Here is a 27,157-nt window from a genome sequence, read left to right as displayed (position 1 = left end):
AAGCCCTTTAACAATAATACTGTAATAAATCAATGAAGCAATACTTGCACCAAGACCTCCAGGCCAAAGGATTAAAGGAATCCACAAGCGGCAGCGGGGATCGTAAACGGCAAAACAGCCGGGGGAAAACGAAACCGCAACTTCTCCCAAGGAAAAAAGCCGAGCCACAAACGGCTGGCGCTATTAGTGCAAGTAAACAAATAAGGATAAACAGTTCTTACTACTTTTGAAGAAAAGAACGAAGGGAAGGTGTTAGAATGTTGAACGAGCTATCACAATACAACCGCAGGATATGCGAACTGAGCGAATTCTGGGGAAGGGGCGGATCCAGCAAGCTTTTTTAACACTAGGCTCAGTTCCACCGGATTGGACATGAGCAACCCATGTGACTGCTGGACCCGCTCCTTCAGTACGGAGAAGACATCTGCAGTTAAGTTCTATAGTTTCTTCCCAAACCTCAAAAACTTTATTCTTAGACTATCTACTGTTGACCTCACCTCTTTCCTAAGAGGACCTTAAAGGCCATGCATAGGTGTACCAATGTCCCTGTTCCAATGATCCCCTTTATTCGTATCCATTTCATGTATTAATAATCATGTTTATTCCTATATCTGTTATCTAACACATCCTTGACAAATTAATTAATTAATTAATATTTTAAAATATGATATAACCTTGAATAGGAGAAATCCAGAATTACTATGAAAGTAAAAAGGGTCCAATTTTTTTAGTAAAATAACTTAGGAAGAGCTCACATATTCATACTTCTGCAAGACAGCAATATTCATTTCAATGTTCATAGCTAACAAGCTATTTTATTTGGGAATTATGGAGGAAATCGCCCTAGCACATTTAGAGGTCACCAAGTGTACATTTTACTTTTCTTGTAAAACTGCATGTGTGTAACAGAATAGAGAGCGAGGAATTTTTATACATAAACATTCCTATATGTGAAAATATATACTTGTACAAACTATGATGATGATGAAGAAGGAGAAGAACATAACCATGACCTAAAATTAATAAGGCAAAATACAAAACATTCAGCTATATCAGACCTTCTCCAAATTAATATAGCATATTCACTATAATAATAAGAGGAGTATTTAAAACAAAAGATTCAATAAGGTGATCATTAGGTAATCAATACTGAGGTTCAGAGAGACAGCCTGAGGTATGGGTGTGTGTAGGTAGAGAGATAGGTAGTAGATTGATGGACGGACGGACGGACGGACGGACAGACAGAATAATTTATCAAAGTTTTTGCTCAATTACTTTGGCACAGAGATTGTGTGTGTGTGTGTATACACACATACACACACACACACAGAGAGAGAGAGAGAGAGAGAATTTATGTACCAAACTAAATTCTCCCATCAATTACTGTCACATATGAAGAACTAAGAAATCTTGGTGCAATTTATAAAGACTTCTGTTAACCAGGTAGGAGATTGTCTACTGGTCTATTTTCAACCTAGCAGGCCATGAAGCAAATCAAGAGTTGATGAGAGCTTGTCTGTCAACTGTTGAATCAAGCCTCAAATAACCCAATTCCTGAGCTTCTCCGTGATGCAATTTGGCGATTAGAACAGTATAAAAAGATTAGCAGTTTGGCGATTAGAGCAGTATGAGAAGATAAGCAAGCCAATTTAAAGCTGACAGCTCAGTATAAGTTAAAAGCACGAGTTCCGCAAATGAAGCAACCATGCTGAAACATTCAGGAATGTCATCTTTTTAGTGGCGGGGTGGTGGTGGGTATAATACCTTTCGCTCGTGATTTCTTGGGACACCAGAAGGATTCTGCTTCAGAAAGCCTGCTGTTGTAGACCATCTTGTGGGGTTTTTTCGTGAAGGCTCTTCTGAAGTAAAAAGGGTGTCGCTGACTGATAAGGAGAGGCCTACCAATGCTGGGTCACTGCTGCGCCTTACATGAAGTGGCATATCTGAGGAGATTAAAAACAAAAAGAAACCATGAGACAAGACTTTTCCAACAAAGTGAGATACTCATACTGTTCTTATTTGAAAACAAAATTGTTATAACCATCTTGTAGAATTCAATTAAATACCTAACATAATAAATGAAAGAACACATCACTCAAGTGCCAGAAATCCTGACTGTTAGAATCAAAGCCAGGACTATCAAATTTCCAGCCTGTATCATAAGCTAGCCATACCTAACCCCAGTTTAATGGGAGGGAAATCCCAATACATCATGTGACACTGCCATGATGACATGAGTTTGATACCCCTGATCTAACCAATCAATGGGTAATGGCACAATGGGGGGAAAAAATTAATTAAATATTTAATAATTCTCCCCTTCAATTGCATCAATTTAGTCTAACTTACAATTGTTCAAAGTCACTTAAATTATTCTGGCAGAGCAACTGTTCAAAGTTACAACAGATCCCCCTATATCTAAGTTCCTGAGTTCTGATGAATGCACACAGACACAAACATCTTGCTGTCACATGAACACACTTGGGTATTTAGCAAAACAACTAACTTTTATGGCCAGTTGCAGCATTTGGCGATTTTGTGAAATGATTTATGACAACTTTTTGTCAAAAACCAGTCCTCTAATATGGTTTCCAGCAAAAGATTGCCATGCAAATGCACTGATACATTTAATGACCACAGCCTTTGATTAATAACCATTATGTAAAAGATCATAAAATTAGATTGGTCACATAAGCACCAACTAACAACTGCCATAACCTATAATGGAAATTCCAGACTCCATTACAGCTGTAAATCAAGGACTACTTGTAAATGTGATTATAACTTTTTGGGAGCTTTTGGGCAATGGCACAAATATTTCATGGAATATATACAACTCTGGGGTGGACTGTACTCCCTTTTTTTAAGCACCCAACTTCCCTGAACAAACAATAAGAAGTTCTGAATCATCCCTCACTCATTTATAAAATGCAACAGTGAGTCAAAGGAAGGTATTTTACCAAAAACAATCACACCAATTTTTTAAAATAAAGTGACAGTTACTGGCAAGATGTCTCTAAAGTCCCTGGATTATTCTGAATAATGTTTTTCGCTTCTGTGAAACAAATAAGGATGGTATCACACCATTTGTGTTTCAAAGTGATTTGTCTCACTTATTCACCCTGAAGGACATATACATAGCTAAGAATATGCTTCCAACATACTATTCACAGCTTCTAAATGTATAATAAACTTGGCTTTAGATGTTACACTCTTTCTTATGATTTCTGTCCCTAAAAAATAGAATATTATCGCTACTATTTACAAAAACACCACAACCATAAGCCGACAATTTGTGATACTCCAAATATTGCAGAATTTCACCACCAGCATTCTTCATCATTAGTCATTTATCAGCAATTCCTGGACCAGGTTATTTCAAATGGATTACAGATTCACCCTCCATATCTAAGAAGGGAACCAAAAACACGGCCTATTTATTGTGATTCTCCTCTTACAGTGTTTATGATGGATCACTTTTTAGAAATAGTCCACCGGCTTAGTAAACTATGAAAAAAAATAGGACATTTCAAAAGTATTGTGAGTCACTAAATCTTGTCAGCAAATTTTTTATTAAAAAAGTTATATAAATTGCAAAACTGGGGCTAGAGCTATCAGACATTCATACAAAGTGCAATTTTATATAATACACATAAGTTCAAGACAATTGCAAACTTCTCTTTCCAAAATTTGTTTAACCCTCTAAGAATCACATTTTATTTGATCTTATATTCTGCATTATTATTTAACTTTGGGCGGACCAAATATTTGATAGTATACAGTTGCATGCATTTATATCAGGGCTGTCAAACTCCCAGTCCACAGGCCAGATGTGTCACGTGTTGGTCATGCCCATGTCCAGTTTAGTAAAGGGGAGGAAATGATGATGCCCTGGTGATGTGAGTTTGACAACCCTGTACCCCTGTAGCCCTTACACTATCTCCCTGTCCTGTTTAAATGCCACATATATTTTATTGCACTTCAAGATGTTCAGTAGAGGAAATGGACTTTCAAGAAATATGTTTCTAGCAACGACAGAAAATAATATATAAAAATGGAACATCTATGGAGGTTCTCTGACATCATGGTTGTCCGAAAGGTGCTTTTATAAAGACAATTGGACTTTCTTGGTTTTTCTGAAAGATGTTTCACTTCTCATCCAGAACTGATTACGCTTTTTGGATAAGTTGAAAATCTTGAAGATAAACCAAGAAAATCCAGTTTCCTTTTTTTTAAAGCACCTTTGGGACATAAAGATGGAATAAAAATAATTTGTGTGTATGTATATTATTCTTACATAACAGCATAGAATTTATGTGTGTGCAATTTATGAGATTATTAAACCTTTTAATCAATTTTATTATTATGTTCAAACCAAGACCATAAGTGTGTGTTCTTTGATGCATGCTTCCATCAACTAATGTAACTGATCATTGGAATACAGGCAATGCTCCAAAACCAAAGTGGAGTTTTTGAAACTGGGAGGTAATTTTTATTTGATTATTATTATTTTAGTATTCAAGGTCCATAAAAAACTGTTAATGAGCCATAAGAGGCTTTCAGACCATTAATTGTCCCAAATGTGGGAATGTGCTCAGAAAAGTTATTTTCTAATCTTTTATAAAGCTACACAAGCTGTGCAAATATTGTGGCGCACTGTTTGAAAGATTGACTGCTTTTGTGAATGCTTAATGTGCTGTCATTAATTTCCCCAGATAGCCATCATTTAACCAATATTATTTCCCTTTAAAAATCATTATTTCTAATCATTAAAAAACCCAAAACATTTTTATACAAAAGCAGGGGATATATAATGGAATGACTTGGAGAGTTGGATATGTGGGGTTTGTGGGTGGTGGATGTGTATGTGTTTGTGAGAGAGGGGGGGCGGGGGATGGACGTAAAGGGTTTTTTGGCTGCACACATTATTTTCATATTATCAGAAATGTCCATAATGTTCTACACATCACCAACTATATCTTACATTAAAATAATATCAGTTGTTTTATTCCTAACTTCCAATCTGTTTTTGCTCCAACAACACACTACCATAATGCTATACTGAACTGGTATTTCCTTTATGTTGTGGCATCTCATTTCCATTTTTCCCCCCAGATAAATATTAAAAAAATATTTCTGCACATCTGCTTATGTATGGTCTGTTTATCTGTGGAAATATGGAAGATTAAGAATACAATAGTAAAATATATAAAGTGCAAACTTCTTGATCAGAGCACCAAGAGCATCTCTATCCTATTTCCCAGTTTAATTCCATATAGACATTAAAAAAAAACCCAGAGCAATAAAAATCCAAGTTCTAATCCTAATTTGAATAAGCAACTCTGCATATTTTTTGTTGGACAACTAAGTTCCCAAAATTATAACATGTAAAAAGAAATAAAAAATAATGAAGTCTGTAATAATACATTCATTGATTAGCTAATGCTTCCCAATTCTCATTTGGAATTCCTCAAGAACAAATGTTAAGCATAATGAAACAAACACTGCTTTGCTACAGAATAACAGAGATGGAAGGGACCTAAGTTGGAGGTCTTCTAGTCCAACCCCCTGATCAAGCAGGATACCCCAGACAAATGAATGTCCAATCTCTCCCTAAAAACCTCCAAAGATGACACACCTACAACTTTTGGAGGCCAGGTTTCAAACTAATCAAGTGCTCCTTCTTTAAGGTCCTTAGTGCTCTCTGACTTTCATCATGCAACTAGATCTAACTTCATCAGTGCCAGAAGGGAGTAGAGCAAATGGTCATTGATGAGCCAGAGCAACTCACTTGTGTGTAGGTAGGTAGGTAGGTAGGTAGGTAGGTAGGTAGGTAGGTAGGTAGATAGATAGATAGATAGATAGATAGATAGATAGATAGATAGATAGATAGATAGATAGATAGATAGATAGCAAGCAAACCCCACTCTTCTCCAGCTATGCTTGGCTGCATAGCTAGAGGTATAACAAGCAGGAAGAGGGAGATTATGATCCCGCTATATAGAATGCTGGTGAGACCACATTTGGAATACTGTGTTCAGTTCTGGAGACCTCACCTACAAAAAGATATTGACAAAATTGAACGGGTCCAAAGACGGGCTACAAGAATGGTGGAAGGTCTTAAGCATAAAACATATCAGGAAAGACTTCATGAACTCAATCTGTATAGTCTGGAGGACAGAAGGAAAAGGGGGGACATGATCGAAACATTTAAATATATTAAAGGGTTAAATAAGGTCCAGGAGGGAAGTGTTTTTAATAGGAAAGTGAACACAAGAACAAGGGGACACAATCTGAAGTTAGTTGGGGGAAAGATCAAAAGCAACATGAGAAAATATTATTTCACTGAAAGAGTAGTAGATCCTTGGAACAAACTTCCAGCAGACGTGGTAGATAAATCCACAGTAACTGAATTTAAACATGCCTGGGATAAACACATATCCATCCTAAGATAAAATACAGAAAATAGTATAAGGGCAGACTAGATGGACCAGGAGGTCTTTTTCTGCCGTCAGACTTCTATGTTTCTATGTTTCTATGATGTTACCCATTTGGAAAATGAAATGTTTGCAAGGAAACATATTTCCAATTAATTCCAGCTAATACTCCTCCTTGAGCCTAAATCTATTTTCAAATGCAAGTAGCATACATAATTTCGTGACAAAAAACAACAATTAGAATGTCTAAACTGAAGAAATGTACTGCAGCATTTTTAAAAAAGGGAATATTAATAGTAGGACATTTGTTTAAATCCAGAATTATAGTAAAATTGAAAATGCATATACGTGCACACAGAGGGCATACATGCACAATTTTACATAAATGAAAATATTGTCCCACAGCTGTTTATTAATAACCAAAATCATTAATTTTCATTAAATGATTGAATAGGAAACTGATATCCTCTGAAATAATGAATCGGAGTTCCAACAACATTTTTTCAAGAGTGCATCTGGAACGAAAGCAATAAAAATTCTTGGAAAATACATGTGGTAAGTGGCTAAAGCTAATGCTATGTTAGGACCACCTAAAGAACATGTTGAGGAAAGGAAGAAATGTTTGTAAAAATTATATTGGGAACTTCTAGGAATAAATTCTTCTCTTGAAAATTCTTTTGTGATTGTAGAACAAGATCAAGCAGAGATGGAAAGTGGAGTAAAATGTGTCATTAGTTTTGAATCCCTGCACGGTGGCACACAACATCCAAATCCAACCCCTTGAATCCTTTGACACTAATATCTACTGCCAATTTAGCACTGACAATTAGCTGTGGATAGGCTTCAATAAATCATTTCAGCTGCAATCTACATGAATAGTTCTGATTCTTTGCGCCTGACAGTAATGTTTCTTAGACAAAGTTTTTAAACACCAAGATATGCTAATCTGCTAAAAGGATTGGATATCTACTAAAACTAAATTTAATTATTGAATTTTATTTGCATATCATTAATAACCCCCCTTACCGAATTACCCCTGTGATTACTACTGTGAACAGGAACTATTATATAGATTTATTTCTGTTTTTCTTATTTGTTTGTTTGTTCATTCGAGTCAGTTTTAACTCTGCGTAACTTTTATTTATTATTTTATTTTATTTTATTTATTATTTGGATTTGTATGCCGCCCCTCTCCGAAGACTCGGGACTGAACAAATCTCTGAAGTTTTCTTGTCAAGATTTCAACAGCCATTGCTTACATTGCAAGACCTGAGAGAAAGTGACATGTCCCAAATCACCCAGCTGGTTTTGTGCTTAAGGTGGGACTAGAACTACTGCCTTAGCCACTATACCAGAGTCTCTCTCAGTGTAAAATGCATTATGTAAACATTGCACAATAAGAATAAAAATTCCTTAATTGATATAATCTCTAGTTAATTTATATATTTCAGAATTATACTCCTTTTTTTAAAAAAAAAGTTAAAATATTAGAACAGGACATTGGTAAGCACAATGTAGCGTCACAAAATCCTGGATGATACCTGATCATATTTGATGCTTAAGGTTCCTTTGAAGACTGGCTAAAACAGCAATGATCTCTAATCACAAGGCTTCAAATTCTCATTGGCACTAATGCACTGCAAATATTGATTTCTTTCTGGAGCCAAGGTGCATTTTAAATAAGCACTGAAAATGGGAAATCTAATCACACATTGTAGAGAGGTTTTTTTTAAGTCAAAGAACCAGAGGAGAAAAATGAAATGAAAATGTACTGGGAGCTTAAGTGTCTTTGAAAACATTCTCAGTGTTATTAACTCAAGAACAGACGGATAATGAAATAGCTTTAAAAAAAACTTTGTACGGACATGCCAGAGACTATATTTTGCTAAGTAAGATCTTACCCCTGCTTCAAGCTATAACAGAGGATAGATTTGCAAGGTAACAGAACATGATATCCAATAGAAATAATTTCCCAAAGACAGATAACAATGATTATTTTTCAGTGCTTTTATGTACAATTTTTTTTACAAAAGGCAACTATGTTCTGTCCTACTGTTCTTCTGCAAATAAAAACAAGGCTGAAATCTGTCTATGAAAATTCTTAATCATTCAGGTCATGGTTATCCCAAAAGTGCTTTTTGCAAAAAGGGAACTGCACTTTCTGGCTTTTCTTTGAGGTTTCTTCAGGTTCCCAGAACTGAAATTCTCAGAATGCGCGGCTGGTGACTCACCCCCGGCCTGGATTTGCTGCAGGGCCAGGGAGACACGGCCCTCGGCGCAGCCGCCATCTTGAATGTCGGGATCTCACGAGATTTCGGCCGATGATGTCGTCGGGGGCGGGGCCTGCCAGCCCTATAAAAGAGGCTGAGCAGGCTTGGGGCCTCCTTTTTGCCCCAACGACGAACAAGCAAACACCCGCCCGCCCTCCCTATCTTTCAGTGTGCCATTGTGGGTCGCCCTTTTGGGGCCGAATAGGAATTTTTGGCGGTCTCGGTATTTTCTGCAACCGTTTTTTTGCCTATTCCACACTGCGGTGACTGATGGATGGTTAAGGGGTGTTTCACTCCCTGATTAGCTAAAATTGGCTTACCTTTGGTCATTTGGGTAGGCAGGTTAGGGGCGGAAATTGGGTGGTGTTTAGCAACTGCGTGTTCTCCGTTGGGCATCTTTGGAGATGATTGACAGGTTCTCTCCAAGGCTCATGGTGCCTTTAGTTTGATCTGAGCAATTGGGGGGAACCTGTCCTTGGGTCCCGCCCATTTCTATCCCCTTGTAGGGGTTAGACGGCCAGACCTCCCACATGCAGGTGCATGGCTGGGATGCAGGTGAGGGCGGGGCCCTTCACCTGGATCAGCATGGAGCTACGCCCATAGTTGCCCTAGAAGTTTTTCTGACATCATTTCCGCCCCGGAAGTAATTGTTTGACCCTGCGGGTCCTTGTTAGGTTTATTTAAATTATGCTAATTTAATGAATAAATTATTCAAATTTAATTAATTAATAAAATGACCCAATTTTAAATCCAGCTCTCTGTGTCCATGTCATTACTCCGCCTGTGCTGCAATTGAAGAAGCTACTTGCATGAGAAGTGAAACATCCTTAAGGAGAAACAAAATTAGATTGCCTTTTGAAAAAGCACTTTGGGACATGGCCTAAATCACCGTCCATATGTTTAGGATGTTACTCAGTTGATGCCTTCTAAATATCTCAGGAATTCTAGCATTAAAATTCCAAAATGAACTGTTTAGTCATCATTGTTAGGTAATTTTTCCATGCATCTTATTGTAAGCAGGTCATTCACAAACCTTTTATACCTGTCAGCTGACCCTTCAAAACAGTCATTTGTGTAAATCATCTCTGATTTCAGCAGCATTAATAATATAGGGATCACCTAGAAAAACATTTTTTCAACCTATGAATAGGTGGACAGATATCCAGCTGCCTTATTTGATATGAACTTCCAGATTGTTCATCTTGCTTTACTGACATTTGATTTTCTACTGAAGTTGGGGGGGGGGGGTGAAATCAAATTGAACTTAATCCTACATTTTCAAATGCATCCATATCCATCTTGAGCTATATACCAAGCATACTCAATCTTCTTTTTGTGACCTTCTTAACACTATTTTGACTGAGATGCCAAAAATTCATAAGTTGATCAAGCCAGCTTTTGGCTTCTGCAAATATTCTTTTATGGGTATTTCTCTCCAGTTTAAATTTCAGCCATACCTCTGACAACCAAGCAAATCTAATTCCTCACAACTGTTTCCTAGGTAACCAAGTAGAGAAACTAACTGGCCAAAGCAAATATTGTGAAAACTTCAGCAATCTAGTTGGGCAGAAAAGATGTAAATGCAAAACTCATTTTAAAGGATCGTTTTGAGGTGGAGGGAAAATGTCAATTATACCCAAATGTTCATTTGATTTGAATGTACATTATTTACATCAATGTACATCACTTGTGTAATTATGTAATTATACTTTTTACATCATGCCAATCATTAGCATAATATCATAACTGACACAACTGATATCAAAATATAAATGGTTTAATATTATCACATACATTGATGCAAACTAGACAGCAAATAATGTTGTCCATTATTTTGTGATGATGTCAAAAAAATAATTTGTTTGCTATGTCTAAAAGCTCCTCAAGACAGGATTTACAATATAATCTTCAACTTTTAATAGTTCATTGGTGACCATTCAAACTTACAATAACTAACCATTTTTCACATTTACGACTGTTGCAGCACCCCTGTGGATTTTCTAATCAAAATTCAGATGCTTGGCGCTGACTTATGATTGTTGTAGTGCCCAAAGGTCATGTGATCAACTTTTGCAACCTTTTGACAAGCAAAATCAATGGGAAAGGCAGATTCATTTAACAACCGTGACACTTACTTATCAACTGCAGTGAATCACTTAACAATTCTGCCAAGAAAGGTCATAAAATTAGGCTTAACAGATGTTCTATGAGGATGAAGATGAAGGAGTATGAGTAGGAGCAGGAGGGGCAGGGGGAGGAGGAGAAGGAAGAGGAAGAGGAAGAGGAAGAGGAAGAGGAAGAAGAAGAAGAAGAAGAAGAAGAAGAAGAAGAAGAAGAAGAAGAAGAAGAAGAAGAAGAAGAAGAAGAAGAGGCTCTTGATATTGGAATACACTTCTTCCTTCCTGGGTATCTGGACAACATTCCATCATATCAACCATCTTCACTCACAATCCTCCTTTTCATGAGACCATGCCACCACGATTTATTTTATTGGAATATTGAATTCACATGCATTCAGCACTTCCTCATTCTTCACCTTTCCATTCTTCTTTGCCCATTCGATTTATAATTATATTGCTCCAGTACACCCAACTCTTATTTCATAGAACACAACAGGGAGAAGAAATATATCTTCATACACAGCCATTTTTATTACTTTTGACAACCATTCATTCCTTGCAACGGATCTCAAAGTACCTAGTACAGAGCCCATCACATAATAAGATGCTTTTATCCATTTTGTCATCTCTAGTAAACATTCTATCAGGGTATGTAAATTAATCTACTTGTTGTAGTTTCTCATCATTCATGTACAATTTTCAACCGTTCACCTAATTTTTCCCTCTCACATAATTTGAGCATTGATACATTAATTTTCAGATCCATATTGTGTCATTTCACACAATCTATCCAGCATTTGTTGTAAATCTTTTGGATTTTCAATGAGTAACACATTTTCTGCTCTCAAAACAACATCCATATCGTGATTTATTTATTCAATTTTTAATCCTCCCTTTAGTAATGGATACACACAATTTATCAAATTTACACTTACTTCAATTCTAACATGCCTAAAACCATAGATTTGTAGTTCAGTTACACCAAGAGACTACTGTACTATATATGCAGTCCTTGGACAATTACCGGTTGATTAGCTACCATCTGAAGTTGCAATGGACTACCCAAAGCTAGTTACAACCAAGTTCTAGAATTCTAATGTCTGTGCACAACACAATCACATAGCTGCCATTTCACACACTTGATTCACTTTTGTGAGCATTTTGAGGTCACATTTACCATTTTTTAATGATTTCTGGCTTTTGGGGGGGCAATTTTTACCAAATGCTACCCTATCCATACACAGATTTACTTAACAACTACTGTGTTCCTTTAACAACTGCAGTATTCATAGACACTGCAATTGAAAGGTCATAAAATTGGGTCTAAACATGACTCAACATAGGACTGTCATGATTCCATAAACTTCCATTAACTCCTTAAAACTCACCTCTGCCGTCAGGAATGGGGGAATTGAGGCATTTTCCCCACTTTTCCCCCGGGTCTATACTATTTATGTATGGTATGTCTGTGTGTATGTCTGGTTTAATAATGGGATTTTTAAATGTTTTTTAAATTTATTAGATTTGTCATGAATTGTTTAATTGTATTCTGTGAGCCGCCCCGAGTCTACGGAGAGAGGTGGCATACAAATCTAATTAATAATAATAATAATAATAATAATAATAATAATAATGGTTTCCCTCACACATATGAGCTAGTCATTCCTAACTCTAGGGGGCAGTGATAATCTCTGTTTTAAAGCCGAAGAGCCAGCACTGTCCAAAGACATCTCTGTAGTCATGTGGCCGACATGACTAAACACCAAAGGTGCATGGAACGCTATTACCTTTCCATCAAAGGTGGTCCCTATTTTTCTACTTGCATTTTAATGTGCTTTGGAACTGCTAAGTTGGCAGAAGCTGGGACAAGTAATGAGAGCTCACCCCATTATGCGGCACTAGGCATTGGAAACGCTGAACTGCCGATCTTTCAACCAATAAGCTCAGCATCTTAACCACTGAGCCATCACATCTCTTATTTACTATTGTACTCTAGCTTAATCTCCCCTATTGATTTTTAGAGCTGAAAATATGGGTTTACTTTTATATTTGGAAGAGGCTAAGGATAACTTGGTGGAAGAACATTGTACTACATCAGAAGGACTCTGATTAATCCCTCTTTAACAGGAATGTTTGCAACATTTTGGAAAGCTGTTCTTTAAAGGAATGGAAGGGCTTAATGGACCATTTGGACTAATGTCTTGACTCATGAGCCAAATTCAAACATAATTTATGTAAATAGATTATAACTACCAGGAGACCAGCTTTGCACAGCTGATGAAACATGTCTTAGTCCTTGAACAGATAGGCCAAAATAATGTCTTAGACTTTAAAGTGTTACAAAACTCTTTGTTTATAGTGGAATGCAAAGTGACAGGGATCTCACCTTAAAAGTCAAATGACTAATTTTAATTTTCTTATCATTTTTGTCATCACCTTTGAGATGTCTATATTCCAAACAACATTACTTTCTTTAAATCTAATACAGTGGTACCTCGAGATACGAGTTTAATTCGTTCCGGACCTGGGCTCTTAAGTCGAGCAGCTCTTATCTCGAACGACGTTTCCCCATAGGAATTAATGTAAATAATTTTAATTGGTTCCAGCCCTCAAAAAACTCACAAAGTTAGTCTAAATTATGCAGAAAGACATGTTTTTAATGAAGAAATGTACATGTACATATAAATGAATAATGAAGTTTCTTTCACTTAACTTGTAAACTTTCTTAAACTTTTAAATTTACATATGTTCAACTTCTCTGCCACCCAATCCTGTAGGACAGAGGTCCCCAACCCTTTTTGCAGCAGGGACCGGCTTTAAGCGATCAAGAGAGGAATGGGTGAATGAATGGACGGAGGGTGGGAAGGAAGGAAGGAAAGAGGGAAGGGACAGGAACAGAGGAAGGAAGCAAGGAAACTTATGAAAGGGGAGAGTAAGAGAGGAATGAGTGAAGGGAGGGAGGGAGGGAAGAAGGTGGGAAGGAGAAAGAAAAGAAGAAATAGAGGAAGGGAAGGTAAAAGAGAGAAAGAAAAAGAGCAAGAAAGAAAGCTGCAAGCCCCCCCCCCCGAGCCCCCCAGGCCGGCTGCAACCTTTTAAAACACGCGCGCCGCTTCGCAGCTGTCTCCTGAAGCCGAACGCGGAAGTTAGCGTTTGGCTTCAGGAGACAGCTCCTTGGCGCTTGTATCTCGAATTTGGGCTTGTAAGTAGAACAAAAATATCTCTCCCCTCCCAGCTCTTATCTCGAGTTGCTCTTAAGTAGAGCAGCTCTTATGTCGGGGTTCCACTGTATTCCTGTTACAAGGCTGTTATGAAGATAAACAACTGAACACTCCTAGTTTTCTTTTGAGCTTGCTTTAGAAAAAAAGGACTTACTGCTTCTGGGGCAGAATATGTCAGAAGATGAGTGGCAAATATATTTATCTCTCAAGAACTTTGTAGCATTCAGGTTGAAAGGTAGATGAAAGGAATTTTCTAGGAAATAATAAGATCTTATGTAGCTGGGCTATGCTGTGGAGTTTACTCAGGACAGCAGGAAGCCTGGTTACAGCTGCAGGTCTTGGAAATAAATGTGCTTATTTTAATGAATGTCAGGAAGGTGCCATCTCTTCAGTCCCACACACTTCCAAAATAAATCCATGGTGGTTGTGCAGCTCTTCTAAAGTTCCTTATGACACCGATGGTGAACCTACGGCACCATATCTGAAGACACCCGAGGCCTATGTCAGCTCCAACATGCATGTGTGTGCTGGCCAGCTGATTTTCAGCATTCTTTAACTATTTTTGATCTCTTCAGGCTTCAGAAAAGCCTCCTGAACAGTCCAAAGGGTCAATCAAAACTCTGGTTGCCATGTTTGACCATTTTTTAACTATGTCCAGGCTTCAGGAGTCCAAAGGCTTCAGTGAGGCTTGTACACATGCACAGGAGGGGGCAATGCAGGGGTTGTTTTAATATTTAATATTTAACTGTTTTAATATTGGATTGTTATATGCTGTTTTACTACTGTTGTTAGCCGCCCCGAGTCTACGGAGAGGGGCGGCATACAAATCCAATAAAATCAAATCAATCAGTTGTGCACATGTGTGAAGGGAGGGCATGGGTATGGCATGCAAGTGCATGTTAGCATGTGAGTGCACACCCTTTTGGCATGTGAGCCAAAAAGGGGTTTGCCATCACTGCCCTATGACTGACTGACTATCTATCTATCTATCTATCTATCTATCTATCTATCTATCTATCTATCTATCTATCTATCTATCTATCTATCTATCTATTCTACAGGGGGTGGACAAACAAATGGAAACACTTGACTTTTTGGCATTATAATGTTTGAACATGTTCAAATCAATCAAAACTTGAGATATTTTAATGGGATTTTTTATTTCTGTTATTTGATTGTTTTTTGAACTATCTTTTTTTTTTTACAGAAATTTAAGGAAATTTAAGCCATCACTATTTAGGAATTTTGGCCAACCAAACTCATCCTATGGTTCAAGAACTGTTTCTAGAGGGGGATGCCATCCATAGAGCACCAATCCATAGAGCAAGAAGTGTTAAAGAATCGCACGAGGAACATTCTAATGAAGTTCAGCATCTCATCCAGCCAGCACAATCACCAGACCTCAACATTATTGAGCATTTATGGTCGATTTTAGAGATTCAAGTAAGAAGTCGATTTCCACCACCATTGTCTCTAAAAGAACTGGAGGGTGCTTTAACTGAAGAATGGGCTAAAATTCCTTTGGAAACAATTCACAATTTGTATGAATCAATACTTCAGAGAATTGAGGCTGTATTTGCCGCAAAAGGTGGACCAACACTATATTAAAAGATATTTTGATTATTTTTCAAGGTGTTTCTGTTTTTTTGTCCAACCCCTCTATCTATCTATCTATCTATCTATCTATCTATCTATCTATCTATCTATCTATCTATCTATCTATCTATCTATTCGACTTCTATGCCACTGAATCCCAAAGGACTTAACATGTATTCCAAAGCATACATATTGGAAAAAGGAATAAAAGGATACTGGCTTCTCAGATTTCTATCCTGTCTTCCACAAGTACCAGGGAAATAGTGCATTTCAATCAGGATTTGGCTACTGCCCAGATTGGGGGGGGGGGATGCAGTGGGGTAGCGAAAATGGAGTTCCCCCCAGAGCACCGAATCTGCACTGAAAGATGTTGAAAGAAAATGCATAAGCCACACCCACAGCATGGTAGTAAAAATTTTGGTAGCCCTTCACTGATTTCAGTAATAACCCCATTCCCATGCTTTGTGGAGATTGATAATAATTTACATAATAATTTGCATAGCATTTCGGTAATGCAATAATCCTCAATTTACAACAATTCAAAGTCACAGTGAAACTGGAAAAAAAGTGATTTACCACTGGTCTCAACACTTAACAACTGTTGCAACATTCCCACAATCAAGTGACCAAAATTCAGGCACTTGACAAACATGTGTATCTCCAAGGGTTACAGCAGTGATAGCAAACCTTTTTTCCCTCGGGTGTCAAATGAACATGGGTGTGCACTGTTGCACACGCACGAGTGCCCACACCCATAATTCCATGCCCAGGGAAGCAAAAACAGCTTTCCCCAACCCCTGGTGGCCCTCTGGAGCCCTGTTTCCCAATTTATGGTGGGCCCAGTAGGCTCGTGTTTCACCCTCCCCAGGCTTCAAAGGCTTCCCTGGAGCCAGGGGAAGGTAAAAACACCCTCCCAGAGCCTCTGTGCAAGCCAAAAATCAGCTGGCCTGCACACACATACATGTTGGAGCTGAGCTAGGACAACAGCTCACATGCCAGCAGATATGGCTTTGCATGCCACCTGTGGCACCCATGCCATAGGTTCACCTTCACTGGGTTACAGCCTCCTAGGGTCATGTGATCACCATCTGCAACCAATCTGACAGCTTCCAACAAATCAATGAGAGAAGCCTAACTACCATATGTTTCATTTAACAACTCCAGTGATTCACTTAACAACTGTGGCAAAAAAAAATTCAGCACCTGTTTTCCCCACTCCCTTGTTAAGTTTTCTCAGAATTGAAAAAGACTTAATTGGACAGCTCTATGTGAGACTTCTTCAAACAGAGTGTTTCCCAAAATATTACGCACAGATTTCCAACCTAAACTGAATGAATGAACATTATTCCTTGGTTAGAAAAAATTAAACAAGATACATATGAAAATAAGTAAAGTAAAACTTAATAAGTAAACCTTAAGATATCCCAAACAGTGATGTAACTCAAAGTGAGAAAATACAGATATATAACTATTTGGCAACTTGAGCTTCAAAGAGCTAACTAAAAACTTTTAAGATGAGAACGCTTAATTGCCTGAAATCACTGATAATGGACCAAGCAAATGGAGATAATTATGATGTAAATTGAATGCTTCTAAAATGCCAATTTGTTTTTTGGCCTAAATTAATACTGCATAAGTAGTTTTGATCTTTTACAGTATAAACTGAAAAATGTTAACTGCCAGCCTAAGGCAATCCTATCTAGAAACAGCTTCCAAGTACCACATTATTATTTTTGTCATTATTTCCTCTCTTAGTAAGGTTATATACTCTAATTTCCATATGATAAACAAACTAAATGTATTATTGACATTTATTTTTCTGAATGTAAGATAGCAAATTCTACTTCCTGGTCCACTAATAACAAAGTTAGAATCTTTGTTATTTACTTGGACTACGAGCAACTCTCCAAAATATAATAATAATAATAATAATTTATTAGATTTGTATGCCGCCCCTCTCCGAAGACTCGGGGCGGCTCACAACAGACGATAAAACAATATATATAGGCACAAATCTAATATTAAAAAAAACTAAAAACCCTATCATAATTTAAAAACCAAACAGCACATACATACCAAACATAAATTATAATAAGCCTGGGGGAAAGGTGTCTCAAATCCCCCATGCCTGGCGGTATAAGTGGGTCTTAAGTAGTTTACGAAAGACAAGGAGGGTGGGAGCAGTTCTAATCTCCGGGGGGGAGTTGATTCCAGAGGGCCGGGGCCACCACAGAGAAGGCTCTTCCCCTGGGGCCTGCCAGACGACATTGTTTAGTCGACGGGACCCGGAGAAGGCCAACTCTGTGGGACCATCAAAATATGATGTTCACATTATCACTTTTACAATATTTAGTAAGAACAAAGAGAAGGGTTTATCAGAATTTCAGTAACTGAACTATACCCCATCAAAAATTCAGTAGCTACCATATTCCAAGATATGACTGATGAAGTGGTGGGTCTCTTACTGAAACACAGGAACTTGCAGCTTATTGACAAACTTGTACTGAATTTTGTTTCAGGAGGATTATATTATGTGTGTGTGTAGCTAATGCACTAGTAACTCGTTTAATTAGACTGAATAGGTTCACATCACACATCATGCTACACCACAATTTGTTTAACTCTAAATGGTTGAATAATCACAACTGTCTGGATTTGTACAATATGCTACATCCTAACTAAATAAAATTATGTTACAGTAGCGATTTATAACCTTGTCATGCTGAAGGCTGCATTCTGAAAATGATTAGAGACTTAGTGTGAAATCAGTGTTTGAGGAGATGAAATGGTGTTTAAATACTCCTTTTAAACTGATGCACACACACACACACACACACACACATCCATGCAAAAGAACACCACAATATTTTGGGCCATAAAAGAGATATTAATAGGCTGTATTTTCCCACAACTTCAGAGAGTTGTTCAATCAACCTCATAGGCAAGTTAGAATAACATTTCACCTTATTTTGGAATTCTATCTAAGTTGTTTGCCAGCAAACATGGGAACTGATGTTAACAAGTCCCTCTGAACCAATTTTAATCTTTACAGAATCTTTGTAAAGAGCTGCTAATAAGAAATAAGGCAAGCATTCCTAGGAATAGCTGAAATTGACACAAGTATGACTGACTCCCTTCATTCTTTGGATCAAATCTTGCCTTTGCCTCCAGAATCAACTACTTTCTTTGAGCTATTTTCATTTTTATCCTCCTATCATGTTGACTAATCAAGAGGCTCCAGGTTTATATATTCAGAACATATAAAGGAAAAAAGGAAAATATTGAAACTCTGAAATCATTCTAGCATTTATAACATTGGCTTAGCCTACCACATCCGGTAGGCTAAGCCAATTTTTTGGCTTACTACACCAGCGAGAGTGAACCTTTTTTTATTAGAGTGCCAAAAGGGTGTGCGTGCATTCAATAGTGTGCACGTATGTGCCTGTACCCCATAATGCAATACGTACAACACTCATATTACCCCTGCGCATATGCAAAACCCTCTGCACTGCCCCCCCACGCATGTCCACAGGCCTCACTAAAGTCTCTAGACCCTTCCTATGTAGGCCCATTGGGCCATTTTTTGGCCTTCCCAAGGTTCAGGAGGCTTTCCTGAAGCCTAGGGAGAGCAAAAATGGCCAAAAAGATCATTGGAGCTGGCAAAGGACAATGCCTTATGTGCCCTCAGATATGGTTCTGCGTGCCACCTGTGGCACCCATGCCATAGATTCACCATCACTGAACTATACTATCCTGGCAATTGTTATGAAATAAATTAAGCATTTTCTACATCCTAAAACTCATGCAATTAATTAATAATTATAAAGGAGTAAGTCTTGCATATCAAAATCTAATATATGGATGGATGGATGGATAGAAGGAAGGAAGGAAGGAAGGAAGGAAGGAATCCTGCTGACAAGACTTTATAGATATAAAGCACATCCATTGAAAAATTTTGTCACTGCAAATTTAAGAACAGTGAATTATGGAATCACAATCTGAATATTGGAATTTTTATTAGAGTGCCCATATTGATTGATTAATACCTCAAATCATTTCCAGGTTGAACAAATTCTAGGTATGGCTTCTTTTAGAAAATCTGAGATAACTCTTGGTGTTATAAAGTTTATATGTACAGTGTTCCCTCGATTTTCGCGGGTTCTATCTTCGCGAATAGCCTATACCACGGTTTTTCAAAAAATATTAATTAAAAAATACTTTGTATTTTTTCCCCTATACCACGGTTTTTTCCACCCGATGACGTCACATGTCATCGCCAAACTAATAATTTTTGCAAATAAATAACAAAAAAAATAATTATTGTTAATAAATAATTATGTTTATAAATATCAAGATCACTAAGTGTCTTATTCAATGATGAGTACCAGTAATAATGGTGAGTAAATGGTTGTTAAGGGAATGGGAAATGGTAATTTAAGGGTTTAAAGTGTTAAGGAATGGCTTGTGATCCTGTCCATAGCCAAAAATGGTGTATTTACTTCCGCATCTCTACTTCGCGGAAATTCAACTTTCGGGGGCGGTCTCGGAACGCATCCCCCGCGGAAATCGAGGAAACACTGTACTTTGTAGAATTTGCATGCTATTTCGTAGTAAAGTAGACTATGCACAAATGAAAGTCTTTTTATTATGCATGCTACACTGTAATCTCCCTCTCTCCCTCCCTCCTTCCTCCCTTCTCTTTTTTTCCTATCCTCCTGCCTTACTGACCTGCTTATCTGGCTCAGTGTCCTGTGATAAAGTTTGATTGACTGTCATAGAATAAATGAAAATTTGCATTTAATGATAAATGTATTGGCCTTATCTGCCTATATTATTCTGGTCCTATTAAGCCTACCAGAATTGCAGTTTTCAATTTGTAACCTGTAACAGTGAAGTGTAAGGTAATTAGAGCAAACATCTACATAAATATCAACATTCAGAAATAAGATTCCATTAATATTTGACACCATTCTGACTATTTTTAAATACCTGATTTTTTTGTAAATTCATCTGATTTGCTTGCTGTAACAGTCATTAAAAAATCTGTCAAATTGAAGTCATTTGCACAACTCTAATCCGGTTTTTTAGTTCTGGATAGTTCAGGTTCAGAGAGCTGGATAGTTTACATGGGTCAGCATAATTTTGGATATAATTTCCCAAACTATATCAAACTAATCTTTAGCGATAAGCAATATAATTTCCAGGACAATCTTAAAGAATAATTCTATGCAAAAGAAACTTTTGGACAGCTTTGATCATTGAACAGCTTTTAGAATCCTAAGAATGTAAGCACTACTTATTGTTTCAACTGGTAAAATGGTTGATAATAAATATAACAAAACATATTAAATGCAGAAACTAGCCCAAAAGCAGCTACAGAAAGTGAATAGTATTTGCAACAGATATGGGTTCCCCCCAGTTCAGGGTGGTTCACCAACCTGCTGGTGACGTCACTGAATCAGTTCAGTTTGGTGCTAATCTATGGATGCTGCCATCTTTTTTTTAAAAAAATGAATTGTTATTTATTCAATTATTTTATTTTGAATTTAAAAAAAAAAAATCTGGGCATGCTCAGAAGTCAAGTTACCGGCACTGCTCATGCTTCACCATCTTGTTTTTGTTTCTTTTTTATTTAGCACTGTGGAAGCAAGTGTTGATAGGAGGAAGCGAACCGACAGTGTGGTAAGTTAGAACCCGTTCCTGATTTGTAGGCAGCTATAGTCAGAAACCAGTACACTTTAATTTGGCTCTCATCTAGCAGCAGGCTTTTCTGGAAAGGCTTGTTGGAGCAAAGAGGATGGATTTTCTATTGACATAATTTGTGAAAAGTACACGGATTTGATACAGGTAATACTCAACTAATAATCATAATTGGGACCAGAAATTCCCCTGCTTAGCAAGAGGGTTGTTAAGTGTATTCCATTGCTAAGCAAGGTGGTTGCTAAGTGAACCAAGTTTACATTATGCCACAATTGCAAAATGAATCACTGTCTGCAGTCATTAAGTGAATCCATCTTTCCCCATTAACTTTGTTTATTGGAAGCCAACTGAGAAGTTTGCAAATGATAATTGCATGATCCCAGGATACTACAACTATCACACTACAACAAGCTGCTTGCCAAACCCTCAATTTTCATCATAGGCAACAACGGTTAAAAGTCATAGGTCACTTTTTTCAGTGCCGTTGTAACTTCGAATGTTTGAGAAACAAATAGTTGTAAGTGAAGAACTACAGTACTGTACTCGTATTCAAAATAAAGTTTAATTTATGGGTTTTTTTAGTTAAAAGAATTCCCTTTGTATCCTGACCTCTGATAGTCCTATCAAACATTACTAAGATGTACTCATATTATTGGAGCCACAGTGGCACAGTGGTTAGAGTGCATTACTGCAGGCTATTACTGTTGACTGCCAGCTGACTGCAATTTGAGAGTTTGAATCTCACCAGGCTCAAGGTTGACTCAGCCTTCTATCCTTCTGATGAGAATGAATTGCTGACTCTATAAAGTGTTTAGAAAGGGCTGTGAAGCGGTATATAAGTCTAATTTCTATTGCTATTCCTATCGCTACTCTAATTATCTGTGACTCATGAAAGAACCAACAAATTTAAGAACTACAACTATTTACAACTATTTGTGAACAGAAATAGATAGCTTGACCTATAAATTAATGCAGTATTTACCTGCCTTTAGAGTAAAGGTCTCCAAACTTGGCAACTTTAAGACTTGGAGCTCTCAACTCTCAAAATTCCTCAGCCTGATATGTGAATCCAGCCCACTGGTTCTGAAAAGGCTTTTACAGTACATTGCTTTTTATGTATCTAATAGTTTCCCCACTCAGACATTGTTTTTGTATTCAAGAACTGCAGCAGAGCAATTATTATTTATTAGGGGATGACATGTGCTCATAACAAGGATGTCTCTTCCTTTTCCCCCGTAGGCACCCTCCCTTGTTTTCTTCTTGACTGCTGCTGACAAACAATTCTTCATGTCACAAAGGCAGACACTCCCAATTAGAATTCAAGTGAATAATTCACAGAAAAATGTATGTGACAAGCTTGGCCTTTTATGACGTTTGTGGCTTGTCTATAAGCAAATTGGGACTTCTAAGCCTACTGTACTGAAGACCAGTTGTGTGTTTGTCTACTAAAAATAATAATGGCTTTGAGACAATTTAATGAGAAAGCAGAACAAGCATTCAATATAAAAACAGACAGTGATTTATACTGATTGGAAACGTGCTTTCTTCCTTTTAATTCTAATCTTTTTCAAGTGGCTAACTGCAAGTCATAAAAATATATTTCTACATCAAATTTGCATTGAACAGTTTTTCTTAGTTTCAACTTACATGTTTCTTATACACTAATTTATTCCACAGAACATTAAAATGTTTGCATGGTTAAACATATACAAAACAGTTTAAGTCATTTTCACCCACTTATGGGAATGAAAAGATAGCGGTTTTTCATTTAAAGAAATGAATATTAATTTACCTTAAAGAAATAAATATTAATTTACCTTAAAGGTCTCTTTTGTAAAAGCAATAGATTTATTCATTTGATATTGCATTTCAAATAATATCAACATAATGCAACAGCACAGGCGACACAGAAATAAGGGGAAATTAAGTTTACCATTTCTCTTTGTTACCATACAGTTCTTCATTTGGCGTGAGAATCTTCTCACCAATGCATTTTGTAACTGACTATCAAAAATTCTCTTATCCAACTGAAGAAAAAGCAGAGACCACCTCCAATCCATCAAACAATGTTAAAGTTTGGCAACTCTGCTTCCTATTTTTCACAAAATTTAATATCCACTAATCTTCCACGATCAAAACAAAAGAGAATTTCTTCAGAGACAAATTAATTTCATATTGTTCATACTGATTTATCAGTTTGATAAATCTTCTTTAAATATTCTTGGTTTTTGAATAATCATATTAAAAATTAAAGATGCTCTGAAAAATACTTAATTAAGAAATAGGAGACGTACTGTACAATAAAAAATTATAAGATGCAAGCCAAGAAAGGGGGGGTTATTCATTGATAATAGTGAAGATTTTGATTTTTGTCCCCATAATTTTCAAAATGGCTATCAAAAAAATAATTGCTTCTATAAAGGACTTGACAGAAGAGCAACTTTTTTTCTGAAAACAGAAATTCACAATTCCTGAGGGGAATTTTGTTTAATAGCTGTGTCTGTGAGTTTCTGAAAAAAATAGCTACAGTGGTACCTCTACCTAAGAATGCCTCTACTTACAAACTTTTCTAGATAAGAACCAGGTCTTCACGATTTTTTTTGCCTCTTTTCAAGAACCATTTTCCACTTACAAACCCAAGCCTCCGAAACTGTAACCGGAAAAGGCAGGGAGAAGCCTCCATGTGGCCTCTCTAGGAATCTCCTGTGAGGAAACAGGGCCACAAAAGGCAGGGAGAAGTCTCTGTGGGGCCTCTCTAGGAATCTCCTGGGAGGAAACAGGGCCTCCACCCTCCCTGTAGTTTCCCCAATCGACACATTATTTGCTTTTACATTGATTCCTATGGGAAAAATTGCTATTTCTTACAAACTTTTCTACTTGAGAACCTGGTCACGGAACGAATTAAGTTCATAAGTAGAGGTACCACTATATATTAAAAGGCATCTCCAGATAACATCTATAGATGTTCATGATTTTAAAAAAGCTGCTCTTTCAGATTCTTAGGGAATCATGGGAAGTAAAGTCTGGAAATCACTTCATGGCTATGAAATATAACTTGTTGCAGATGCAGAAATCCACAACAGCAGAATTTGCTCTTCCATACCTTTATGGATATACATCTAGTAAAGGAGACACCGCCACTCCCTCCTGTGTTATGGAACAGTATTGTTCCATTGTTTAAACAGTTCTTGTCATTATGAAAGTATATCTAATTTCCAATAAAAATGTACTTCTTTGTAACTTAAAATTATTACTTTAGATTGTATCTTCTAAATCAAATTAGAATAATCTAGAATAATCTAATCTAATATTTGTAAATTATCTTTTTTGTCAAGTTTTACAAATGTCCACTCAATTTTTGATGACAGCTATATAAATAACAACTATCTTGCCTGAATACAATTTTCTAATCCAGGCTAATATATCCAGCACCCAACTGTTCAGTTTGTTCCTTCCATATCAGCCTGGGTGCTGTCATCTGAACGTATTTCAATTTGTAAATGTTCTCCCTAAAATGCCCTGCCGGTGACTTATCCCTGGCCCGGATTTGCAGCGGGGCTGGAGAAACACGGGTCCCAGCGTAGCCACCATTTTGGAAGGCCGGGATCTCGTGAGATTCACGAGATCCCGGCCACGCTTGTCATCAGCATGCCCAATGACGATGCTGGGGGGCATGGCCAGCCAGCCCTTATAAAGGGCCACGCTGGCTTGGGGCCTCCTTTTCGCCCCAGCAACGAGCCAGCAAACACCCGCCCTCCCTGCCTATCTTTCAGTGTGCTACAAGGGTCGCCCTTAGGGGGCCTAACAGGAATTTTTGGCGGTCTCGGCATTTTCTGTGACCGTTTGTTTTGCCTATTCCATACTGTGGTGCGGGATGGATGGTTAGGGGGTGCTCGTTCCCCAATTAGTGCTAATTGGCTTACCTTTGGTCATTTGGGTTGGCAGGTTAGGGGCGGAAATTGGGAGGGGTTTAGCAACTGCGTGTTCTCCGTTGGGCATTTATTATTTAGATTTGTATGCCGCCCCTCTCCAAAGACTCCTTGGGGATGATTGGAAGACTCTCTCCAAGGGCTCATGGTGGCTTTTAAACTGGCCTGAGCAATTGGGAAGAACTTGCCTCTGGGTCTCGCCCATTTCAATTCCCTTCCAGGGATTGGACGGCGAGACCTCCCACATGCCTGGCATGGCTGGGATTCAGGTGAGGGCGTGGCCCCTTCACCTGGATCAGCATGGAGCTACGCCCCAAGTTGCCCAGGATGTTTTTATTACATCATTTCCGGCCCGGATGTTTTTCAGTTGACCTCTGCGGGTCCATGTTAATTTAAATTAAATAAATTATATTTAATTAATAAAAATGACCCAGTTTAAATCCAGCTCTGTGTCCATGTTGTTATTCCGCTTCCGCTGCAATGGGGTGCAGCAGAAACGGACTCAAGAATCTAGGGTCTAGTTTGAACAACAAACTATAGAGAATTACAACATGTCCATTTTGATGCTACATTTCTGCTGATGAAATCTGTGATTGCTTTTTGGGAAGCAACTTATGTTAAGGCTGTGATCCACCAAGAAAGATTGGTATTGTTTTGTATACCATATACTCTGACCAATAATAGTCCAACTCAAACACATTCTATGTTCATTATGCTTTTGATTTTCTTATCTATTTTAAGGCTTTGGTGATCATGCCTAATTTTCCAAATACTTTTGTAACAATTGTTAAGCAAAAGAGGCAATCATTAAATAAATGCAAAAGTTATTAAGCTATTACATAATACCCAATGGACAGTTCACTATTGGAAACTGAAAGTAAAAATGGGATATAAACTGGTTGTGAATGCCCCAAAATGCAATACTGTGGCCACAGGGAAGCATAGTTCCCTCTAAGCTGAGCAGTGAGCAATCGCTCACTTAAAAACCATCATCAACTCAGAGTTTTTCAAACCTGCCCAGAAGCTGAGAGGGAAAGAGTGAGAGGGAAAGAGTGCCGTCCAGTCCCGAAGGGACTGCCGCTCAGACACTATACTTTTCCGCCCACCCCCAAAAACAATTAGAGAGAACACTGCAGGGAAGTACTACTTATCATAACTTTGAAACTAGGTTGTAGGTAGATTTTAAGCATGTCCTTCATAATGTCAAATGGCTACTAATAACACTTGTCACTAATCTCCCAATTGTAAATCAAGGACTACCTGTAACTGTACAATTGTTGCAGGATATAAATATAATTAGTATGCCTTGCAACATTAGCTGACACCTTCCTTATTTGATACCGGACATGGTACCGGACATGGATCAAGATTAGTGCCATGCTATAAAGGAGGCAGAGATTAAGTGATGATTATTTGATGCAAACTCATCCAATTCTGAAAAATTGCCAGGAAATATGTTCTTATTTTAAACACATTTTAGAAAGCATTATTTACCATGATACTGCAAAAGCATTATTTATGATGATACTCAGTACATGCTTTCCATTAATTTATAGTGGTGTCTGGTATTTTTCTCTCTGTATTACTAAGATATCATTCAGTTAAAATCCATTTTCAATCAACAAAGTAGAACACTTGAAAGGACTATCAATGGGAACAATATTCTTAGGAACGACAAAGGACTAAAAGTTAAAATAGGTTTATACATTCTGTAAAATATAGATCTCTCTGGCAATGGTTTATTTACCAAAAGGAGCATGTATCTTTCATTGATTAAATTAAATAGAGTTAGCCCTGGAGAAATGCCAACACAAGCAAAAGCCTGCTTAAATGCCAAGAATGAACCAACTACTGTACCTCGGAAATAACTCAAAAATTGTAGAAAAA

General features: G+C 37.5%; 1 protein-coding gene across 1 annotated transcript in view; it reads right to left on the bottom strand.

The window, feature by feature from the left end:
- The window catches only part of PARD3 (par-3 family cell polarity regulator), a 716,596-nt gene that overhangs the window by 395,161 nt on the left and 294,278 nt on the right, over positions 1–27,157 (bottom strand). Inside the window, 1 exon segment of the mRNA XM_070728743.1 lies at positions 1,765–1,943. Within this exon segment, the coding sequence (XP_070584844.1) occupies positions 1,765–1,943 (179 nt within the window).

This window comes from Erythrolamprus reginae, chromosome Z, assembly GCF_031021105.1.
Source record: "Erythrolamprus reginae isolate rEryReg1 chromosome Z, rEryReg1.hap1, whole genome shotgun sequence".
NCBI lineage: Eukaryota > Metazoa > Chordata > Lepidosauria > Squamata > Dipsadidae > Erythrolamprus > Erythrolamprus reginae.
Note: the sequence above shows the minus strand (reverse complement) of the source record. Positions and strands in the feature narration are given on the sequence as shown.